Source organism: Condylura cristata, unplaced genomic scaffold (genome assembly GCF_000260355.1).
Source record: "Condylura cristata isolate star-nosed mole 26May11 unplaced genomic scaffold, ConCri1.0 scaffold00028, whole genome shotgun sequence".
Lineage (NCBI taxonomy): Eukaryota > Metazoa > Chordata > Mammalia > Eulipotyphla > Talpidae > Condylura > Condylura cristata.
Window position 1 is genome coordinate 21,863,040 of NW_004567129.1, and position 15,370 is coordinate 21,878,409.

The window sequence follows — 15,370 nt, forward strand, 5'->3', positions numbered from 1 at the left end:
AGGGATTCCAAATGTACCAAAATAGATGAATGGATCAAAAAAGTTGTGGCTTATCACACAATGGAATATTATTCAGTGATCAAAAGGAAAAACTCATGCCATTTGCACCAACATGATGGAACTGGAAAGGATTATGCTAGCCAATAGAAGCCAAAATAAATCACAAGGAAAAAGATAAACACTGGATGATCTCACTTACAATTGGAATATAGAAAAAACAAGCAAAAGGTCAAGAAAAAGTCAAAACTAGCAAGCTGATCATAGAACTGAGGCATCCAGCACAGGAGAGGGAGAGAGGGTGCTAAAACAGATGAGAGAGAGCACAGATGAACATAGCGATGTTTCTTTGATGGGTGATTGGTGGTGGGAAAACAATGGGGGCCACAATAATGTAAGGAAATTATCATAAAAAAGGAAACAGGGATTCGAAGACATTAGAACATTTTCCAGGCTATTTATACTACTTGCCAATGGAAGGGTCAAACATCACACATCACACTCAATGTCTGATAACAAATTCTGGGCTCTTAAAACACCATGTTTTTCTTGCCCATATTGGCAAGCTCTGATCAATATGACATGCTGTGTCTGATCTAGATCTAGGGCCAAAAGTTCCTTTGAGGCATGAGAGGAATCATGGCCCCTCACCACTTGGGGAGTTCCTTCATTTTATTTAGGCTCAGTTCTCAATCCTGGTTCCAGTTCTGCGGAGCTGTATTTGATCTCTCTCCTACCCTACCATTCTCATTTGCTTAAGTTCTGAATTGCTGGGAGAAAGCATCCAATTTTTTTAGCGACTTTCACTTTGCTTTTTTAAACCACCATACTTATTATACGTATAATTAGTTATTGGAATTATGGCTTAAGGAAAGAATAGCACCATCACGTTCTTCACAGAAATAATTCCACTTGATTGAGGAGTCCCTGCAAGTGTTTTCATTTAGGGGAAAAGAAATTTCACCTTAATTCTGAATAGGAATAATTGCGAGTATTTCAATGTAATTCAAAATTGGCAATTTAAGTAGCATCAGCTATTGGCTAGCCATGTGTTAATGCTGTAAATGGTGGCCCGTGCAGAATTATTTAATAGGGAAATCCAGGAGCTACATATGCAACAGTCCATACACTTGAAATCACTATACGCCCTGTGTGTAAAAATACAGAGAAGGGCTGCTTTTATTAATTCACGTACAACGATTTCATATGTTGTTCCATATGGAGATGGATAGAGCCATAGCAGTGATCCACACAGTGGGGTAATTAAGAAGTTATAGTTATTTAGTCAAAGAATATACTGCATTCTAAGACAGGAAATTCACATGTAAGGAGCAATTTATACACATTGTGACACTTGAATGACCCTCAGTAGTCTGATTTAGAGCTTTGAAGCCTGCTGCTTTCTAGTAACAGTTTTCAAATACAAATGGGGAAGGTCATATAGAGGTTCATATATAAAATCCATATGAAAGAAGTTATGTCTGTCAAACATTCATGTTAAGATGGTGTGATAGCACTAGAGGAGATTGTTGGACCAATATCTTACTATACACTATATGCAAAATTTTTGACAAAAGGGAAATATATCATTGCATCACTATTTCATAACTATGATTCTAGAGACTCAGATTTAGGTCACCACTTGGCCACAGTCTGTGAGGCCAAGTCTATGTGGTCACAGTCTGTGACTTGTGCAAGATCTTTAATGTCGGGTGCACATCCTCAGTCCCTAATATTTGACATGATCAATCATGCATTTTCAAATGCATTATTTCAGCATTATTTCTTTTACACTGATATGAAACAGACCTCCTCTGAGCCTTTGAAGGCACCAAGACTTAGGTTTGACTATCTTTTTTAAAAGACTTATTTGTTTATGAATACAAGATCTGCGGTGTAGGCCAGATGTGCAGGTGGTGAGAGGATTCACCAGAAACAGAGTGGGGAGCAGAACAGGCAGATTGACTGAAATACTCTGCTGAGGAGAGCAGTGGGTGGGTCCAGAGAGGTCTGCTGCACCATGTGGGTCATCTTCCTGGCCGAGGATTGAAATCGTGCTGCAGTGGCTGCAGGTAGCATCACAGTGCTGTGACTTAGCCCATTGTGCCACCATGGGAGCCCTGGAGTTTGAATCTTGACAGCCTCTGTGATTTTTAACTTAGTCCCTAAATGTCTCTGGTTCTTGGAGATAAGAAATTCAGGATTATTTATCAAATACCTACACAGTCCAGTGATGAGTCCTCACAGCTGGTAGCAACAACTTCGTTACCATCTTTTTCATGTCTCCTTCCCACCTTCTTCGTTCTCTTCTACCTTCTCTCTTCCCCTTTATATTATGTTCTTGCCTCACCGTTTGTTGAATACAAATGATGTGTCCAATGCTGTATTCAGTTCTGGACACTGATGAATGAGACATGGTTTCTGTCCACAGCAATTTACTATCAGGACAGGTTGAAATAATAGAGGAAGAGGAAGTGGCAAAATTGAGAAGAAACACACAAGTAAATGCTATGAAGAAGTTCCTTGCAGAAGCCCCCTTTCAATAGAAACAGAGTAATTAGTTTACCTGAGAAGGCTTGGCTCTACAGCATAGGAGCTAGGCATGAAAGGATGAACAGAATTTTAAGAGAGTCTGTGAAAGGTGTTTTAAAGTGCAGTACCTGCACAAAGTGGTGGAATGTTTAAGGAAAGTATCATAGTGAACATTTTGCTGTATATGGTGTTAAAAGATAAACTGAGGCATCCTAACAGTTGTAAGAATTTATATGAGCGAAAACAGCCCCAGATGAGACAGTAGCCAATCTAGCTTGCAGGAGAATGCTCCTAAAAGCTGTGCAAAATGAAAGATGGAAGGAAGCAGGTGGAAGGAAGCAGGAACAAGGAAGTTATACTAGTAAAAAAAAAAAAAAAAGTGAGTTGGTTGTTGCAGTGGTAATTTTCTTCAGGCGTGGTAGAGGTCCATCAAGATGAGTGTCTGAGTAGTGCTGATCAGGCGATTCCTGATTGAATGATTCAATTTCTAGGAGAGCTGAAACTGTAATTAAGTTTCCGTTTGCTAATATAAGGCTTAGTCTGAGAGGCTCCATTTTGAACCTGTTGTATTGTTTTTAACAGTACAAATATTGAATCATTATTCTGTATGCCTGAAACTCACATTATCCATCTTTTATATTTAAATGTTTAAAAAAAATACTATGTAAATGATGTAGTAAAAGATGAGCTTCAGTCAGTCCAAATCATCTGAAGATTTGGATGCAAACATTGTTGTTACTTGAAAGTCACTAAACATCAATTTTACAGTTGGTGTAGATTTTATCTCTTTTAGTTTCACTCAATTTAATCTTTATTAAAATTATTTTCACTATTATCACTCAGTAATACTTCAGTTGTATAAGTATGCATATAGGTGTGTATATGTATTTATTTAAAATGTAGTTATAAAATATATGTGTGCATTTATATTTGTGACTGTATATTCATATATGTATGCATTTGTAAAGATAAATATAAAATATATGTATCTATTTACACAGATCTCTGCAGGTGTAGTTACCGTTTTATATCTACATATAATTATAATGTCATCCATGTAACTTTTTTACCTCTCATATCATAACAGCAACATAACTTTATTCTAACCATAAAATTAGTGAGATTCAAGGAGTTTTGGGGATCATCCATGATCACATGACTTATTTTTACAGTAAGTTCTCATGTATCAAACACCAAAGCCCATTTCTAACAGGTATTTGTATGTTCCCCATGAAAAGTACTGGGAGATACAAGGTTGGAGATGGGGGTTATAAGGCACAGGTATCTCCAGCTCTTTTATAGCGACATGCCAAGTTATATTTATTTGTAATCTCTGCCAACTGAATATGAGCTTATCACAGCGCAGATTAATCTTGGTCTATGTCACTTTAAAAATAAAAATTTAAAAATGTTATAACCATTTTATTGCTACATAATTGTTAACATCTGCTTAATATCACATGCCTTGGTCTCTATACCCATATGCACTAAGTTAACATTTCCCTATTATCGTGTGTTTTATTAGTCAGTTGCCTTTTGGAAAGTGAAATAAAAAAAAATGTGAACACCTTAATCTAAAGATTTGAGGGACCAGGAGAAAGCAAACTTCATGATTTCCTTGAATGAAATTCTCAGTTATAAAACTACTAAATCAAATCATATTAACCTTGAGGCTTGCTGCATTTTACCAAGTTGCCTTACAAATATATTGTTGAATTTCCCAAGTGCAATGTGTCTACACTTAGAGAAGTTCGCCCTCCTACCTACTCACCTGCCTCCCTCCCTTCCTTACCTCATACATAAGTTATCAGAAGTGCTGGGGCGGGGGGGTTTGATTTCAATGGAGGGATGAGCAGTTTCCTAATGTATTTAGGTATCTCACTTTGCTTTTCATGATACGTCTATGAACGTCTGGCAATACTATGAAACTGCTACTGAGTGTTCAGGTGGGCATGTGCAAAGCATCACTGATTGTATATCCTGTGCCCCTTAATTCACAGTTAGCAAAAAGTATGGAGGCAATCTATGACCCCCAAAATAACTTATCCTAGTGAATTTGTACCATGTCGCCTCCTTAGAAAAGGTCCTTTTTCACGGATAGTAAAATGATAATTGCATATTGGATTGGCAAGAGTTTGGAGGAATAACAAAGCTAGTGGTTTCATAACCAGGATAATGTGTTCGACAAGTCTTATTCAAGAAAGAAGTCTAGCACAGCATTTTATATCAACTGCAATCTTTGAACGGCACAAACTGGGAGACCCGCGAAGAGTGAATTACAGTAATCAGCCTTCGAAATGACAAAGGAGTTAATCAGCATCTCCTTGCCTTTCTTCTAAAGCCTCTCAATCTGGTGATATCACAGAAATTATAAAAAGACTTCTTCGTGACAGATACAAAATGCTTCTCAAATGATAACACCAAAGACAATGGGAAGAAAAAAAAATACAACTTTAAAATTTTTTGAGACTGAAACTGGATTCTAATCAGAAGTACTCCCTGGATGATGAGACATGAGCAACATCTGTTTAACACTTAGGAAGAATTTAGGCCAGCCTAGGATTTAAATTCTTAAACTTCTGCACCAGGGAAATCTCCATTTGATTGAATAAAGTTAAGATAAAGCCATGTCTTTTAAATACAGGAGAACTGAGCGTATCAGTCTCTTCACAGCAAAGTAATGAATGCCAGTTCCAGAGTGAGATGACCTCTCTCCCCTTCTTATCCTCCTCCCAGGCCTCACCCCCAATCCCTCACCCTCTCACTCCAATCCCCAGTCTCAGGTTCAAAATCTCCATTGAATTTAATTCATGGAGAATGAACTGTTCTCATTAATTGAATTTTTGGATTAGATTGGATTTCTAAAATGAAGTTCCAAGGAAACTCGTATAAAATGTAATTGTTTACATTCCCTTTTCTGAATCTATTCTGCAGTTAATGTTATTGAGAATCTAACGGGACAGTCTCATCGCCCTCAACACCAATTGTGCTTTTTTTTGGTCTCAAAATGTTAAAATCCCCATTTTCAGGGACAGCTTGTCCTAGGTGTTTTGTCATCCACCCAAGGGTAGCTCATTAAGGATTCGAAATCTAAATCTTAGAATCTATTCCTGAGTTGAAAATGTGGAGCAGTCAAATACAAAAGAGGTATAATATTTCTTTGCTGGGCAACTCCACATCACATCCTGAAATGTCCATGCTTAACAAAAAAGTTGAAAAACTTCATTGATTTTCCTTTTTGTGGCTGTATGAGGTTATCAAATACCAACCTCAAAGGGTTTTACTGAATACCCCAGAAAAAAAGCATTTTGTCACAGGGCTAGCCCTAATATCCAAATACCAATCTGTTACCCCATCGATGTAATGGGAATTTAAATATAATATTTAAGCTTCTGAACACATTGCTGGGCATTGAGACTATCTGAATGGCAGCCTGTGGGAAGATAACTGTTTCTTTTGCTTGTCCACCATGACAAAAAAGATTTAATTCATATCTTGAGCAATGGGGAGCTATTTAAAATGAGCTCCATTAAAAAGGGGTTGTAAATTAGTTTATTTTGGTAAAAGAGGCATAGGGACCTTCCATCTGTGTTTTTAGAATCAAAGTCAAGTAAATGCATTCAGTGAATTCTAGTCACTTTTTTAGTATTTGATAGGTCAAAATTTTTGACTTCTCAAATCTGAAAGGGAAAATAACCTAGTTCCTAATTTTTCTGCTTCATGTTAGGTGGTATTTAATAGCAAACTATATTTTATAAAATATAAAAGTTCCCTCTTATCTACAGAAAGCAAAAAACAAAAGCCTGAAGCTACTAGTGCTTGGGAGAATATGTGTGAGCCAAATTCAGGGGAGAAGTGGAAAGAACTTTTAAGGCAGTTTTTAAGCTTCTATTTTAGGAGTTTATCAACAGCTTGCAGCATCTATGCAAGTAAAATGATCTGACTTTGGAACAGAAATTTAAAAAAATCAAGTAACATGTATAGATATGCCCAACACAAAGAAGAAAAAAAAAAAAAGAAAGGTCAAGGGCATATGTGGATTTTTTTTATCCTGCTTGTCTAGCTACACAGTTGCATGAAAAATGTTCCAGAAATTCTATCGTGGATTTTCTAATGAGTTGCTGCTAGTTGTGAGGTTGAGACTAGAGGCAGTAGACTCGGGAAAAGCAGAAGTTGTTCATTATACAGTTTGTACCGAAGCCAATTAAGTGCTGCATGCCCTAAAGAAATCTTGGAGAGACTCCCTGCCTAACTTAGAACTCAGGAAACGTGCTCGAATATTGTATAAAAAGAGGAAGTACATTGACTCCCAGATGTGCAGCTTTCTAGCTGGGTCATCTTGAGCAATGCACTTAACTTGAGTAGGCATCACTATATTCTCATTTTACAGATAAGAACGTCAGAAACTTCCCTGCGGCTCAAGGAGTGACTCAACTGGTGCCTGTTATTTTATTGAAGTGTGTTTGACCTGCAGATGTCTGTGTAAGAAGGATATTCTGAAAACATGTTTAACATCGGTATCCTAAGTATCTCTTGTAGGGTCCTGGCAGGAATGGCATGATTGAGGAGCATTTAATGAAGGAAATATTGACCAAAGTATAGAGAGGCTAAGATTGTGAATCAAGTGAAATACCCTGGGATTAACAACTGCAGTACCAACATCACCCCTAGGCCTAAAGGAGTAAGGGATGGTATAGGTACTGGATATTAGAGGTTTGTTCTAGCAATACTCCATGATAATAAACATAGAATGTCTACTCTTGTGATGGAGGTGTTTGAGGCATCTTACCTACTCCACAATTATAATCTCTTAGACTAATATATGTTGATTGATTCTAATACAAAGTGGGAAAATAGAGTTATTTGAGGCAATGCACAACGGTCACCTTCCCACACCAAGAGCAGGTGGAGAATGGGGGACAGTGGATCTGGAGGAGGAGTTGGAGAATATTCATCACCCTAACTTCCATCCAGATTAACACGAACTAAATTCTGATGGGAAAGTCAAGCGGGAAAGATAAACAGCAGAGTTGGGTAGCAGCTGAGTGCTTGCAAAGAGCTTTGCATGCATGATCTCACGTGATCTTAGGAGTACCCATGATGAGAGGCTGATTATTATTTCCATTTGAGTACTGAGCCCTGATGGGTTGAATAAATTATTCATGGTCAGTTACAGAGTTAGTGAGTGTAAGAATAAGATGAGACACCAAACTTGAGTGATATCAGTATGATGGAGTATTTATCTGGCACTTGGACCATGTCCATTACAGTCTTGGGTAGTATGAAATTGTATGTCTGTATGGTGAGGGCAAAGATTTTCTGTAATGACCTAAGACTCCCACAGTTCTTGTTTCATTATAAGTCTCTACAGCATGATATTTCACTCAGATTCTGATACAACACACAGAGATACTACACATACAAATAAATGTTTCTCAGATATGCTACTTTTATTTAGTTCTCAAAACTAGTTCAATTCAAGTGTCTGGGAGCATCACAGTCTTTTTAAAAAAAATTTATACTTAACACATGCTTTCACTATATCTATCATTATACACACACACACATATGCATGATAAATATACACACATATACATTCATCCATACATACACATATGTGAGAATATTACATACCAACTTTCTCTGTCTCTGAAAATTTCTTCCACTCAAGCTGACAGAATTTACATGTAAACCTCAACTCATTAATTTATTTGAAAAAGTTGCAGCCTTCTTTGAGGATGTATATCCATTTTCTCTGACAGAAGTTCTGTGTCTAATTCCAAAGTCCACTGGATGTTTTTAATTTATGTCAACCTTAGAACGTCGTGATACCTAAACTTTTAAGTATTCATGTGAATATCACTGGAGTAAAACAATTCTCTAACTGTTCCTTCCAGAATTGGATCTATTCTGGGTGATGAAAAATACCTCAATATCCAAAGGGGATGGATTCCTGTCTCCCCTGTCTCATCAAAACCTGTGGATGCTTAAGTCTTATCTAAAATCAGATAGTTCTTGTGCATGAACTATACATATCCTATCATAAGCTTTAATTCATCTCCAGGCTAGTTATAATGGTTTAAATAATGTAGATTCTATGTTGATTTATTGTATTGCATTGTCTAGGGAATAACAAAGAGAAATCTGTGTCGTTCATTGCAAACACAACTATTGCAGATCCAAATACATGGTGCCCATTTTAGACCTTCAGTTGCTTGAATTCCTTCCTGGGGACTATAGTTAGGGAGTATCAACTGTGTTCCCTTAGCAGAGGACTCATATTGGCATCTTATCTTGCTAATAATGAGGCTTTCCTTTTTTTGTGCTTGCTGGCTTTTCTCATGTGCTTACTTTCCCCTCAACAGTGTTTCATAGTGGTGCAAATCTGTGAGTGTTCTATTTTTACTTGTCTTCTGTTTTTGCTTATAACCATGTAAGTACGATCTTTTGAGTTATGAATAAGTCTCTATTAAGTTTTATGATAAAATCCTAAAGCAAGCCATTGTATTGAAAAATACTTTTATGTTACCATTGGTATTTCCAATTAACAGGGTTATCCAACTAAGTGCTCTCTCAATGGGAAGCTCTGATCCAAAAATGGTTTCAAGTTCTCATAGAGTGCGTAAGAACTTTTCCTTCCTGAATGGATTGGATTTTCCTGGGCATTCCTGCATCACACCTGCTATTCAAGTGATTCAGGGATGTGAACTTGCAAACCTTTTACAGATAGATGGTTGAATTAGAGTATATGGGTCCAAAAATGAGGATTGGCCATTCAGAATGGCCAAGCAAAGGGTTCATCTTCAATTTGAACTGAACAATGAAAACATCCTGGGATGAGAAGTGAGCAGGAATTGATCTATTTTTTTTTTATGCACAAGAATATTTTTGTTTTGGTATTGTTGCTTATCTATTTCTTATATAGAGGCAACATTGGTTTATATTGTATTAATCCTAGAAGTTTTCTTTTACTTGGGTCAGAGATGTAACAGTTACATTTTTTTTTTAACAGTCTTTTAGAAATATCAAGTTGGGACAGCTGAGAATATAGAGTTTATTAAAAATGCAAGATTCAGAAAAATAGAGTATCATCATAATAAAATATCTGATAGTTGTTTGAAGTGAAAATCTTAAGGGGATACCATATTCATGCTAGCGAAATGCCTGTTAACTCATTGTACATTCATAAATGAACATTTATGCAGCTATAGGGAACATATTGTAGAATTGCACCTATGCTATCAAGAAAGGATCTCAAAGATATCCATTGTGTGAGATAAGAACATCCTAGAAAAAAGCTTTTATAATGATTATTTTGTTGTTGAATTTCATACACTTCGTTCATACACATTTTGAGTGGCTTGGGAAATATGCACTCCTAATGTTATTAATATTTGTCTATGAAAAGAGGGATGAGAATAGGGAAAGGATTAAAAGTAGGTTTCCAAAATAACTTCAGCATTATTTAAACAAATTTTTAGATCTTTAACAAGAATATTAAGTTACTAGTGAACCAAAGAAATAAAAATTTTGAAAATAGAGTAACACATAGAACATTGACATTCTAGCACTAAAAATCTCATATTATTTTGTATGGTCTTATGTTTTTTCCCTCTTTTTCTGTATCTTCCCATTTTTCTAAAATACTTATTACATTTACAGTAGAGAAAATATCACTAAATAATTAAAGTACAATGTAGTTGAACAGTAACTCAGCATTTAGGCACTTGCCCATATTAATTCTGATTGGTGTTTTATTCATCTGAGTTGATCCTAATAATGCATTTATTTCTTTCCTCTAATGTATTTGTGAACTTCAGAATAATATGTCTTTGACCTTAGTGCCTTCTAGCTATTTCTGTATTTACTCCTCTTGGTGGGGAATTGGACTAGGTGATAAATTGTAGGATTCTTTCACTTCCAGGGTTTTCCTGGGTAGAGGCAGCTGTGTTATGATTTATTCTTTAATTTGCTAGGTAAGAGTATGCCATTCAGTTTACTTTCCAGTGTATATTATTGCCTGTTCATTTGATACATGATAAAAAGTAATTTTGCAGCTGATCAGTAAATGTCTATAACTAAAATCTTTCTCAGAGTTGGCATCACAGATACACACTAGTTAAATGTCAAAGGAAAACAGAAAATTATCTGAGTGGAGACATGTTGTGTGTACATGGTGTGTGTGTGTGTGTGTGTGTGTGTGTGCTTGTGATTCACCTATTATTGCTGAAAGAGCTATCGGCCTGAAATTCTTTCTCCCATTTTTTCCACTTCTCTCCCTCAGCAATTATAAAAACTGCCCTCCCGAACATGGACAGAGAAGCCAAGGAGGAGTACCTGGTTGTTATCCAAGCCAAAGATATGGGCGGCCACTCTGGCGGCCTGTCTGGGACCACGACACTCACCGTGACCCTGACCGACGTGAATGACAATCCTCCCAAATTTGCCCAGAGTAAGTGAATGTACTACTCTGGCTGATGATCTACTGTGATGCTGCCATTTGAATTTATATTCTAGGTTTCATTACCATCCAAAAGCTTGATCATAATCATTGATTATGTGCCTGGTTTGCACAGAGTGTGGTGCCGTGATGCATATATAAACACACACACGCCAAAAAAAAAAAAAAAAAAAAAAAAAACAGCCTGCCTGTCATTTTAGTACTTAAATATCTCCATTTCACAGATTTCCAAGAAATTGAGGAAATTTTCAAATATCAAGCTTTCAGTTAATGGCTGGAGTTGAGAATGAGCTTGCCTGACTGCCAGTCATATGCCGATATCTCTCTTCCACAGTACCTCCCATTAAGAAAACTTGAGACAATGATTAAAATGCAATGCAGACATTGCTCTGTCCATTACCACATTTGGTGGATAAAAGAAACTAGATTTTCTGTGCCTGAAGGGCAGATAGGCAGCACACTTACTGCAAAACATGTGTTCCTCCCTCCTGGTTGGGCAGAAAGAGAGGGACATCAGAGCTCACTGATCCCCAGTCCTTCCTGAAGCCCTTGCTCCTCCTCAGAACGTTCTAAACAGAGTTCTCACAGTCACTATTAGTGAGTTAGGGGGTCAGTCATTCATTGTCAACTTCCTTGTACTCTTAGAGAACACTCATCTGCTTGGTATCTGCCATACTGTCTGAGTAATCTGATATTGAAAGCTGATTTGGGGAAGTCTTTTTGATATGGCACCTCCTGAATGGAGATGAATGAGGAGTGGGAATTAGCTGGAACAAGGTGAAACATTGTGACTGGAAGGAAAGGTATTCCAAAAGAGGAACCAACCCAAAATGGGAAATGAAGGGATTTCATGACAACTGAAGCATAAGGTTTGGGGAGTCCATTGAGGGATACCTTAGCCATCCTTGGATTTTTAGTACCATGGTCTTTATCTTAAAATCTCTGGGTAGCCATTAAAGGATTTTAATTGTAGGTTAAGTGGTAGGAGTGAAACTTGGTCTTTTCCCAGGGACATTTCCATATGGCAGTCAGCCTGGGGGTATTCCCCATCATTGATGTGAAAGGGGAACATAATCCCACCAAGCAGGGTGGTTGTCATACAAGTGGAGAGAAATGATTAAGAAGATGTGGTACATATACTCATGGAATATTACTCCACAATCAAAAAGATAAATTTGTGCCTTTTGCAGCAACATGGATGTAACTGGAAGGGATCATGCTTAGTGAAATAAGCCAGAAAGAAAAGGAAAAATATCAGATGGTTTCACTCATAGTGTAAAGGATCAGGAAAGAAAAAAAAAAGAGCAATTGTAATAAAGTAAAAATGAAAAAAAACACTCAACCACTATAAACCAGAGACATTTTACAGGGGTGAGGAGGGGAACAGGATCACAGGATCAAAACTGAGGTGGGAAGAGTGCACAGGACTGTGGTGATGCACGTGGGTGAATTGGTGGTGGGAAGTCCACGGGGATTACAACTGAAATTAAAAAAAATGCACAAAATGAAGAATGATGTAAAAAATACATATATTTAAAAAAAAAAAAAAACGTGAAGAGAAGTGTACAGATGTAATAGACATCCAGGAGCAGGAGTAAGCAGTGGAAAAAATCAAAGGCTAGATTCCATTGTTCAGCTAAGGAGTGAGTTGTCAGATTTCTGACATGAAAAACTGGATACACACAGTGAGATTTGCTGGAATAGGAAATACCACAGGGCAACTGGCTTTAAAAAAAGAAAGAAAAAAAAGAGAAGGGTGGGGGGTGGAGAGGAAGGAGAGGATGAGGAGGAGAGAAAAGAAGGAGAGAGAAGAGAAGGGGAAAGGGGAGGGAGAGAGATGGGGCTTGAAAATGACGCATTTGAAGTACCTTTGAGGTTTCATCTACAGAAATATCAAGGAAGAAGGAATAGAAAAGATGAATTTTTCACCTCTGGCCATTCATACATCAGATAACAATGCACTTCATTATATATAAAATTATTGAAATGGGGAAATACCACTTCTCTCATCTTTTTCACAACTTTTATATTTTCTTTTTATTAGAATTCTAATTAATGCTCTAATATGCATCTCATCTTTATCAGAAGATAATTGTTTCAGTTCACCAGTGGCAGATGAGTTTCAAAAGTGTTCCCTTTCTTAGAGGTAATAGCTGTTAACTATTGTCACCATGATAGAGGTGATGAGTGAGCCAAATAGGAATGAATAGAGCCATGTTCTATTTATTTGGTTTCCCACAGCTCCTTGATTCAGGGTGGGAAGCAAGGTGAGTGCTTTTGCTGGCTTATTTACTTAATAGGCATGCCTCAAGGAATCCTCAAAGCTTCCCTGGAATGAAAAGTTTGAAGAGAATGCAATCATTACACCAGTTATGAGAGAACTGGGAGACTTGCATTCTACATAATGATTTTCAGTGCCTACCTTCTGGCAAACCTATTCAGAATTAGTTTTTGTTCCCCAACAACATAGCTTCATGATTCTAAGAAATTATTTTTTTTTTATTGAAGTACCATGGGTTTACAATGTTGTTTGTATTTGGGGGGCTCTAGAATCCCTCCCTTCCAGTGTTATTACTGTAATGCTCCCATCAACAAAGGGAACATTTTTGAAACTCATCTGCCACTGGTGAATTGAAAGATTCATTTTCTGATAAAGAAGACATACATATCAGAGCATTAACTATCATTTTAACTAAAAAGAAAATACAAGAGTTGGGGGAAAAGATGAGAAATGGTATTCCCCATTTCAATAATTTTATATAAAATGAAGTGCATTGTTGTCTGCTGTGTGAATTATGTGAAATTCTAAATGAAAATCCATCTTTTCTATTCTCTTCAAGGCACCCCCAGTCCACCACTATCTTCCACTATGCTCCCTCCCCACTTTGTTTTTGCCCCTCCCCCTCACATACCCCCTCTAAATACCTCAGTTCTATAGTCAGCTTCCAAGAGTTTTGAGTTTGGCTTTATCGAACCCTTTGTTTGGTTCCCTCTATATTCCACATATAAGTGACACCATCTGATATTTGTAGAAGTCAATTTTATTTCATCATTAAAGAAAAGTGTATTAGTAATAGAAGAACTCTTTGTCCATCACCTGAAGTAATCTTGTTATATTGGGTAAAATGAGCTGTAGTTTATCTAAGGGGCTCAGTGGCTGAGTTCAAACTACAATTGGATAATGTTCTTCAGATTTAATTTTTTCCTTTTGAGTTTATAGTCCACTGAATTTTTTCCCATTGTTTTTGTTGCAATGGGACTAAGCCTCCTGGTTGTCTGACTTTGGCTCCCCAGAAACATGCACTGACTGAGAAATGAATTTGATTGTAAGTCGTTTATCTTGGAGATGGACCCAAGGAATCCCTACAGGGAAGTGAGGGTGTGAGAGAGAAGAAAAGAGAGCCAGTAATGTGTATTATCAAGATAGCTATGACTGGGGGGAAATTCTGGAATACTGTAAATAAACAACACAAAAGAACTAATGCAATGCCATTCTACTAAAAGAGGAAGGAGCCTGGAACTCCATATACTAACTCCTTGAGTCTTTGAGGTCTACTTCTGTGGGGTCATTTATTTTCCCATAGTTCTGACAGGCAGTGGGCAAACTGGGATCTGGGGCAGAGAAACCCTCAGGCAGATAAAGGCAGGAATTTTCAGTCAATCTTAGGGTAGGTGTACCCTGAAAAAATAAGGCCAGGATAATGGCTGGGGTATCAATAACTTCTCCTATACCAGTGAAAGTGAGTGACATCAATGCAAGTAGGCTTTGTGAATAACAATGGGACGGATGTCATTAATTAGACTCATTTTACTGCCCCCATGGGAGAACGGGCATGCACTATAATGGTATTTTGCCTAGTGAGTTTTGAAGGTAGGATTGTGGTCTTCAGAGCATTGAGGGCTTTAGTAACAAGAGGAGTGTTTCATGTGTCTGAACAGCTTGCTGCAGGGCACAGCAGAAGCTTAGTAATTGGATTTTATCAGAAATGGTCTACAAGTCTGTAAATATAAAGGTAACTTCAAATGGGACTTTCAGTATGTTACACATTGCATCTTTCTGTGCTGAAATTAGCTTAATATTTTATGTTGGGCAACAATGAATATCCCCATAGGCAGCCAATGTGATTATATAGCAAATTGGAAAGAACATTCTTATGGGCTCGCAGATACCGATATAACTGCTCCAGATTTATACATGGTAAACATATGGTTGAATAAGTTGTATAGTCTTGAAGAGAGATCACTACTTCTGGGAACTATTTGTCTCTGACTCATTAAAAAAAAATGTATATTCTACATTAAAAAGAGGCATTTTTATCTTTCCCATCACTGTGTTGGTAGCATCTACAGGAAAGCTCAGAATGAGGAAGGGACTCTGGG

General features: G+C 37.2%; 1 protein-coding gene across 1 annotated transcript in view; it reads left to right on the top strand.

Annotated features, from left to right (window-relative positions):
* The window catches only part of CDH8 (cadherin 8, type 2), a 349,844-nt gene that overhangs the window by 184,756 nt on the left and 149,718 nt on the right, over window positions 1–15,370 (top strand). Inside the window, exon 5 of the mRNA XM_004690505.2 lies at window positions 10,814–10,981. Within this exon, the coding sequence (XP_004690562.1) occupies window positions 10,814–10,981 (168 nt within the window). The remainder of the gene's footprint in view (window positions 1–10,813; window positions 10,982–15,370) is intronic.